General features: G+C 31.8%; 1 protein-coding gene across 1 annotated transcript in view; it reads right to left on the bottom strand.

The window, feature by feature from the left end:
* Positions 1-443: 443 nt before the first annotated feature.
* Positions 444-9,719, bottom strand: part of LOC106465884 (endothelin-converting enzyme homolog) — a gene marked incomplete at its 5' end in the record, with an annotated part of 45,697 nt that continues 36,421 nt past the window's right edge. The window contains 3 exons of the mRNA XM_013926124.2: positions 444-7,179; positions 7,600-7,713; positions 9,301-9,473. Of these exons, the coding sequence (XP_013781578.1) occupies positions 7,614-7,713; positions 9,301-9,473 (273 nt within the window). The remainder of the gene's footprint in view (positions 7,180-7,599; positions 7,714-9,300; positions 9,474-9,719) is intronic.

Genomic DNA, 9,719 nt, shown 5'->3' with positions numbered 1-9,719 from the left:
ATATATATATATATATATACGATTTTGCTATGTTTACAAACAATTTGCACACAGGCGTGCATGGCATAAAATAACAATAACACTACAGATATGTATACACTGTTTTAAGCTACAAAGAAGTGTGTTTCTGATTTCTTTTGTAGGAAAAGGAAACAATGCGAGTGTGTTTCTTGACTTGAGAATTAAATGAGCTGGGGGATGATAGAAACAACATTAAAACACCAAAAATTACATTATGTGGAAACACGAATTCTCCAATATGTGGCACAGTTCTACCAAAGATCCAGTCAAATACCTTCTTCAGGCACTACAGCTGGGATCTTGTGTTTCTTAAAATAGAACTGTGCGTTTGACATTTATATGCTCTGCATATCAGCACAACGCTGTAATTGCGCTTGTGTATATGACAGTAAAACGTTTGAATATTTTCTTTGAGACAATGGTCTCGACTCCTAAATTTTATAGCGTCAACGGCTGTTTTAAACATTATACGCTCAGTAACAATGATTGATTTGTAGTTCCACATAATAGACTATCTTGAAATAAGTTCTGGGTTTCCTTTACCTCTTTCAATCTTATAGTTTATAAATTATATAAAAAAATGTCTTTTTTTTTGTTTGGAAGTTTTAAAGATATTTGTAATGTCAATAAAGCCTTTATTTCAAACATTTCAGCACGTGTACTTTTCTTCTTTACTGAGCTGGAGAAAACTGATTACAAACTAATGGTTTCCACTCGACTTTAAATAGGTAGGAGTGAGTACCTATATTTTAGATTACTGATTCGCTCAAAATGACTAGTATAGAAAACATCGTGTAGAAATTTATAAATTGATGTTATAAAACCACAAATATTTTTTGCAGATGTGCAACGTACTGTTTCCACAAATTCAGATATCATATTTCGAAACGCATTGAATACATATTTTATGCAAACTATGTTATGTTTAATAATTTTATTAATGTGTATTGATGCTAACATTTTTATAGCGATATTATCAAGTCAATTAACAGCATTTTTGCTAAACTGGTTTCATTTTTTTCAGTATCTATTTGCGGAAATAATAAATTCCAGTGAAAGCACTTAAAAGGTATTCAAGATAACTTATGAAACTTAGGTTTTATTAGGTTTAGGTTTAGGGAAAGTACTAAGTTTATGAACATTCATTTGAGCTAATATGACGCTACTTGACTATTAGTAATGTAATAAAATGAAGCCTACATACAAAACCAAAACTCTTATTCATATAATTACACATAACTGCAGATAACTTTTTTACTGCTACCATTGAAAAATACTACATATTTAGTTATTGGTACACGAGATAACATATAAATAATAAGAGAGCAATAATCTGTTTTTATCAAAGATTGCAATTACATTGAAGTCACATTGAGATATGTTGTGTGTTTATGGAATTTAGTTAATTTTGTCTCCTAGCAACAGAACAACACTTTGTTTTTTTTGTACGTTTCTGCGACTTTAGTATAATAATAATATATCACGTCACATCTGGAAGTATTTAAAATGATTAATGAAATAATACTTATACTATAGTTAACAATATATTGCAAGTATAAACATATATTTCTATCACTTTTTTGCTACATTAAAACATTGTAGAAAGTTGGCTTCAAACTACATATTTTCCAAATTCTATAACAGACAATTTAGAGACCACCTGACATGTTTCAATAATGTGTACCTTTTCTCTCTACAAAGAGAACGTAATAATGTTTCTTATAATTTAATATACAAAATAAAAGTATTAAAAGAACAACTAAGTTCCGTAAAATAATGCAAATACATTTTACAAAAAATTTACATATTTTATTCATCTGTATTTAATGACCACAGAAAAAGTATAGTTATAATAAAAAGTAACTATAAGATCTTAAAATCCGAGGTAAGGCTAGTGATCTGACTGTATGTCAGATTTGACACAAAGCGTACGATTAGAAAGCATATTGTAACTTCTGAGGATACCTTAAATTTTGTAACAGTTTACATTCACATACTATCAATAAATCAAAAAAATATTTTCATTATCATACTGATCACATCAATTAATAACATTTCTAAGCAAATATATAGGCGGACTTTGAAAGACCCAATAAATCAAGTTGCCAGAATTATGTAAAAAAAAAAAAAATAATCCTAAAATACAAAATCTGTTAAACTGTAGTTTGTAATTATTTTCCAACAGAAATCTGTATTTAAGGACATACATAGTTCACAGTCCAAAGATGCGATTTTGGTATTAACTAAAAGTTCACATAAAAATGTCGAGTCTGCTGCGAGGCCTCCTTTCAGTCTGAGAGATGGTGGGAGATCTATTGTTGTGGTTCAGGCTAAACGGTTTAAAGATGGGTTCTAGTAGGAAACTTTATGCAAGATCTGTAAATGAAAGTATTAGCGACAGCCGTGCACTAGTCCGATAAGTATGCTCGAAGTGCAAAATCTGGAAGGTAGGATATGCTACAAAAACAGTGCAAATTTTCTTTAAATGCATAAAATATATGACCAATTATGACATTTAGCCGTTTACAACAACTATAATATTAAAACAATAAACATTTGACATCTGAAGTCATTTAATAAACATTTGACATCTGAAGTCATTTGGTGGTATAAGGTCAAAAGGTCATCTAAGTGCGGAAAATATAATGACATTTTCAATATTAAAAGCAGTACTCTAAATTTGTTTTTGTCGGTTAATAAATTAATTGTGTGCACAAGATTTATTTTTTATTTGTTTGAGTCTAACACAGTCTATATGTAGTGAGTAAATTTTATCAAAGATAAAAACAATTTAAAGCTCACCGTACTTATTCGAAACGGAACTGTTGAAATGTTAATGACGAATTTGGCGCCGTGTTTTAATGACATTTTAAATCACGCGTCATTTCACTTTCCATGTGTGTAAACAGGACAAAGATCAGCCAAATACAGTATGTAACAAATAACTAAAGTCTATGCTACCATTAAAACCTTTTCCAAGAGTAGGCGTATAAACGCATCTAAGAGAAAATTGAAGAAGGTATTCTGGATAAGTTAGCACTGTCATATTGTATGATTATACTACGAACCTTGTAAAATTGTCTAATATTCACATACACGATATTTTAGGCAATGTGTAACAGGATATTGAAAAGTGAAAAGGCAGGCAAGTTGAGAAGCTTGAGAAATAAGTTCCAGAAAATTAGGACAGGGCCCAAAATGTAAACATTGTACTAATATGTTTGTCTGAATTCATATGACCGAGCTGTGTGGTAAGCTAGATGAATTATTGTGGCTGAATTACTTGCAGTTCATGTGTTTATGGGCTGTAATTACACTGCAGCAGTCCCCCGTGGCACAGCGGTATGTCTGCGGACTTACAACGCTAGAAACCGGGTTTCGATACCCGTGGTGGGCAGAGCACAGATAGCCCATTGTGTAGCTTTGTGCTTAACTACAAGCAAACAAACAATACACTGCAGCATTCGTACGTAAAGGCAAAACTCGAAAGTCCCTTTGTTATCGTCAAACCTTTGCCAGTTTTGGTGCTTCTGATGAAGTGTTAGGTAGTGTTGAAGCTGACTTGCTGATTTTGAATAACTTGCACGTTCATTATTTATGAAGCTAACCCTAAATAAAGTAGACGATGTATACTAAGCAATCTTTAGGATGAAATAAGCATCTAAAGGCTAAAATCATCATATGGCGAAGCTAAAAGGTGCGGATCCAAGTCTTTTGCCTCTTTTCCAGCCTGTTCTCCATAGGAAGGTGATGAGAACGAATCTAATGCTCTACTTTTTTCAATAAAAAGTGCAGAAACAGCATTCCCTCTAGAATTGGACTCAATGGAGATCGACCAGGAACAGAGAGATGGTCGCTTCACAATCAAATGATTTTCTAGTTCCAAGATTCATCAGGATATTTTTTTAAAAACTGGCGATTCAACTTCTCTCCCGAAGAGAACATTCCTAGGATTGTGAGTGTGAAATTGAAGCATCCTTTAATGATTCGGACTTTGGAAATAATAACTAGAAGTAAAGGTTCCTAAAGGTTGCATATCAAGAACTGTCAACATAATATTAGATTTGACTTCATGAATTAAAAGGCTAGTGATCCTCATCTAAATACTTGAGACAAACGTATTAATACAATATTTACATTTTGGGACCCCTCGGAATTTTCTGAAAATTTGTTTTTAAAGTTTTTGACCTTATAGCACCAAAAGATCTTAGCTTTGAATCTCAAATGTTTACTGCTTTAGAAGTTTAGTTTGTTTTGAAATATAGAATGCCATAATAGGCATTATATTGCATGCATTTGAGCAAAAGCAGTAGTATTTATAGTCTTACCCTACTTTCCAGATTTTCTACTTTTAACTTCACCCTCATATATTCGTGCATATTTTAAAAACTTTTGTAAAGACTGTCGCAATGAAGAAATCATTTTCGTATTCAGCACGAAATGTCTCAGGAAATAGATATTCAAACCTTCTGACCTCAACCACAAAGCGGCTATTTTAATATTTTGAACTCCTCGACAGTTACGATGTTTTATTGTACAGGGTGTCCCTAAAGTTAGGACACATAGGAAATCTCATTAACTATATATTTTTTTACCTCCACAGATTAAATATGGCTTTGTCGAAAGAAGAGAGAATTGAACTGGTACTTCTCAGTGGATGTGAAGGATGGTCATATCGAAAGAAAGCAGATGAATTTAATGCACGTCATCCCAAGAGGTTTCCACTTGGCTTTTCCACGGTGGCGAAGGTGGTTAAAAAGTTTAAAGAAACGGGCAGTGTCATGGACAAACCCCATTCTGGACGCCCAAAATTATCAGACGAAACGAAAGAAATTTTCATGGCTAAAATTTATGCTAGCCCCAAAAAATAATTTCGCAGGACATCCATGGAGCTGGGTGTTCCCAAAACAACCCTCAGTCGTATCTTAAAAGAGCAAAAGACCTTAGCCCCCTTGACTTCTTTTTCTGGGGTATGCTAAAGGAGAAGGTGTACTCAATGAAAATCACAGATGCAACACATTTGATTGGACGCATAAAGAGTGAATGTGCTAAAATCGACGGCAATGTGGAGTTATTGCATCGAGTTCACGTGAATCTTGCAAAGCGCATCAACTTTTGCATCACAAATGATGGAAATCATATTGAAGATGTTATTTGTTAATATTCCAATTGAATAAAATGTTGTTGAAAATTTCATTTCTTGAAAATCTGCATTTTACCTATGTGTCCAGACTTTAGGAACACCCTGTAGAAAGGATTATATGCATTTGACGTTTAGTTTAAATATAATGTGAATACCATTTAAAAAGCAATTTTCGAATGTTGATACAACAATAAAAAACAAGCACAAATGAACATTTGCTACATATATGCACATACATATATTATGTTTTCATAAGCTACAATCGTTACATTTACTGCCGTTATTGTGAAGGAAATTTGTTTCCTTTTTCGTCAGAATACAGTTACACTTAGATTTGCTGAAAGAAAGAAAGCTAAGTTTACCAATTAAGTATTCAATATTGATTTTTACACAGCAGTTGTAGAATACGTTGGTAACTAAATATTTCAGTTTCTACATCATAACTATTTTTCAATCTCTACACCTTACTGAAAAATATCATACTATTATGATGCATCACTAGTCCAACTACTGACACAGTATAATAAATTTGAATGACCTTTACACAGAATTGTCTGAATCAGTATTCCAAAACATTACCTCGTCTTTGCAATGGCATTCACTGACATAAATTTAATCCAACAGAGTACGAAAGTTAAAATCTAACAAAACACGTCTCGAGAAAGAACGCTCATTACCGATTTAATTGAATTGTTAAATAAAAAACAGTGTAAAAAGGGACACTTATAACTTACAATACTGTGAATACGTAACTGAAAATTATCCCGTTAAGATAGAGTGTTTATGATACTAGCAAACTTTAAAAGGAAAATGGCGTCTCTATGTTAAATTAAGATATGTTAGAAGAAAATATGACAAGGATTTAACTTTCGATTAAGTGGAATACACTCTTCCTTAATATATGTCCATGATATGTAGTCTTTACTATCATGAATTATTTTGAAAAACTAGAATTTATTTTAACAAGTCATTTATGTATCCGTGTCCTTTATTTTATAAACTGTACATTAAACGATGAAACTACATATAAATTAGAGAAAGAAATAACAAGTATATTTACAATCAATTCATTTGAGTGTGACAAAATGTCTTGTTATTTTCATGATTTATCTGGTTTTATTCCCATTAAGTACATTAATGAATGGTGAAAACCTTTGTTACTTTTAGTATTGTTAGTTAGTTATTGTTTTCGTGGTATCCCAACCTCTTTCTAATGTATTTTAGGAGGTAAGTTAAAATAATGAGGAATTGTTACTTTTGGCGTTCTTATATGAATATAAATAATTGATATAAAATCAAATGACCAGTACAGACTACCTACCATTTTGAACTCACAGTTTGACTCAAATTCACAAGCACGACGTTATTGATTTAAATCTTCAAACATACATGAATCCCTAAACATTTTACAAGTTATACGTTTTACACTGTAATGTATTTTCCATAGAATATATTAAGCTTATTTTATTTAATTATACAAACTGAAGCATTAGTTGTTATATATATTTCCATCAGAGCATCATTTTCGGTCAAATATTACTTGCACTTTAGTCTATTAATGATATAATAACACAAAGGAAAAAGTAGCATCTAGTTTGCCTGCCTGAATACACATCTCATAAATGATTTAAATTAAAGTTACGTACATATAATTTTATTAATTAAATTAACATACATAAAGTATGATATTTCAATCAACGAAATGCTGATTAAAAAGGAATTATAACAAAAAATAGGAAACAATAAGACATTAATTTTAACTTAATAATTTGGTTTTAGACAAAAAATAGTAACACAAAAATATTGCCTTAGGATTACATTTGCACAGTAGTTAAACGAGTAAAAGAAAATAAACTTTTTATTCACAACATAAATAATGTGCAATTTTTAATTTTTAAGAATTTTACAAATTTAAAGAAACACAGATGTAGGAGGAAATTACATCATTCTGGATTCCTTTTAAGCCTTCCCTTTTCTTTTTTGGATACAACATGCAGGAGAATAGCGATACAATTCTGAATTAAAATATGAAAACAAAATATTTTGTCAATTTAATATCAGTAAAATGTATTCGAGTTATACACTTGAAATTCCTTTATATTTCAACAAGTAAACTCACCGTTATGTCACCCACACAGTTGAATTGCTGTTCCTTTCGTTTTTTTTATTTTTACAAATAAAACACTTATTTTTATTTGTTTTTTGAAGAAAAGGGATAAAAGCAGGAGTATTAGTTTAGCGAATCACAAGTTAATGCTGCTTTTGAAAACTGCTAGGAACCTGTGGAAATCGTTTTACAATTTAGGTACATTTGATAAAATTATCTCCAATTTTTGTTTTAAGGGAATCACTAACATTAATTTAAGTTTTATAATTCAAACGAATATACAGTCGATTACTAAAATTATAGAATAAGTTTTCAAGTTAACAGTTACCTCTATTAGTAATATCACCAAACTTCGCATTTCTTCTTCGGGTTCATGGAACTACCTATAGGGCACTGATATTCCCGAGCAAACTCGTAGGAGTTTGACAAGGTTCCAATAACTCTAGAACAATGAAATAAAATAAAATGTTGCTGAAAGCAAAAATGATTTATACATATAAAAATCATATGGAAGCAACTTTAATAAAGACAGAATTTCTCGAATATTTCAGGAAACATATTTTCTTTCTATTTTTAAGTTGTTTTGTTTGATTTGTTGTGAATTTCGTGCAAAGCTACTTGAGGGATATCTGCACTAGCTATCCTTAATTTTGAAGTGATAGACAAGAGGGAAGGCAGCTAGTCAACACCACTCACCGCCAACTCTTGAGCTACTCTTTTATCAACGAGTAGTGGGATTGACCGTTACATTATAATCTCCGCACGGGTGAAAGGGCGAGCATATTCGATGACGGAGATTCGAACCCGAAACCCGCAGATTGCGTTCTAAAACCATCTTGAAACATTTATTTACTATTTATATTGTACATAAGAAGGTACAATATATTGCCTACTGGGTTTTGATTCTACATTCAGTTTTATATTTTTGAGAGCTCTGTGGCTTTTTTAAACAATTAAGTAAATTACACATCATATACAGAATAATGATATTTACTGCTAGTTTTCTGTCACATTATTTGTGACTACTAAAGTTTTTTTTTGCCGTTTTTCATTATTTTGAAATAGCAACCACAGAAAAGGCAATCGGCCACCAAAAACTACCGCCAACTCTTGGGCTACACTCTACCAAAGAGTGAGATTGACTGCTATATTACAACGCTTCCACCTTGTTCGACTTCGGGTTTCTGTCATATTATAAGCCCAATGAATAAAATAAATATTTACCATGTGCATAATTGCATAGCGCTTTTTCATTCACAAAAACAAGGTTTATTTTTTTTAAAAACAGGAATATAGCTTTCTCTTAATTGCATGGGCGAGAAAAATAAATGTTATTTTTAAACGTACTAATCAAATTCTTGAATCAACGTTATTAAACGAATGTGTTTACGGTCTGAGGACTTGTGTGATTGACTGTTACAGCGTATAAGTTGCGTCTGTTTATGTTAATCAACTGCCTACACTATTTATTGAGAAAGCTAAGTGCGTTTAGATATCAACAAGTTTTAAGTAACTTTGCTCTTTTCATAGCATTTCTATAACAGTTTCTTAAGCTAAAACTTATTTACATATAATAAGATTCACTTTATTTTACATAATGATTATTTATATATATGCGTGTGTATTTTATAATGTGACTCGGTATAGCCAGCTGGTTAGGCCGCTTGACTCGCAATCTGAGGGTCGCGGGCTCGAATTCCCGTCCCACCAAACATGCTCACCGTAATAATGTTAGGGTCAATCCCACTATACGTTGGTAAAAGAATAGCTCAAGAATTGGCGGTGGGTGGTGATGACTAGCTGCCTTCCCTCTAGTCGTTCACTGCTAAATTAGGGACGGCTAGCGCAGATAGCCCTTGTGTAGCTTTGCGCAAAATTCAAAACAAACAAACAAGCATTTTATAAATGGGTTGTTGAAAGTTGACCATTTAAGTATGACAAAAACCATTATTAAGTATAACATCCAATTAAATAGTTTTGTAATATATGGTTAAAACTTCCACAACTAAAGTTTAAACTAGATACTGACCTATATTGAGCTGGACTATGACTGTCATCCAATATTTGAAGATGAAGTGCTTCGGGAGTACTCGCTGAGCACCAAACTTGAGAAAATCCTAAGAAAAACAACTGTCTGTGTGTAAGATTGACACCGGGCAATGGTAGTTCCATCTCATGAAAACGACTCCATTCTTCGTATGCCTTAAACAATAAAAGCATTCATAAGTATCTTTAAGAAAGTATAATCACTGACAAAATTATAAGAACCTAGCTAGTTAAAAAAACTCAAAAAAGTTAATTCACAATACAATTATATGTTGTTGGATAATTTTTATATGCATATTTATTGTCTTCACCTACACATAATAAAATCCTAATTGATCAATATAGTTGGATAAATATTACATTTTCGATGACGAGGAACCCACTTTGAGACTAATAATGGCT

The sequence above is a fragment of the Limulus polyphemus genome, unplaced genomic scaffold, assembly GCF_000517525.1.
Source record: "Limulus polyphemus unplaced genomic scaffold, Limulus_polyphemus-2.1.2 Scaffold2086, whole genome shotgun sequence".
NCBI classification, from domain to species: Eukaryota; Metazoa; Arthropoda; class Merostomata; order Xiphosura; family Limulidae; genus Limulus; species Limulus polyphemus.
The sequence above is the reverse complement of the archived record's forward strand: the minus strand, read 5'-3'. Positions and strand labels throughout refer to the sequence as shown.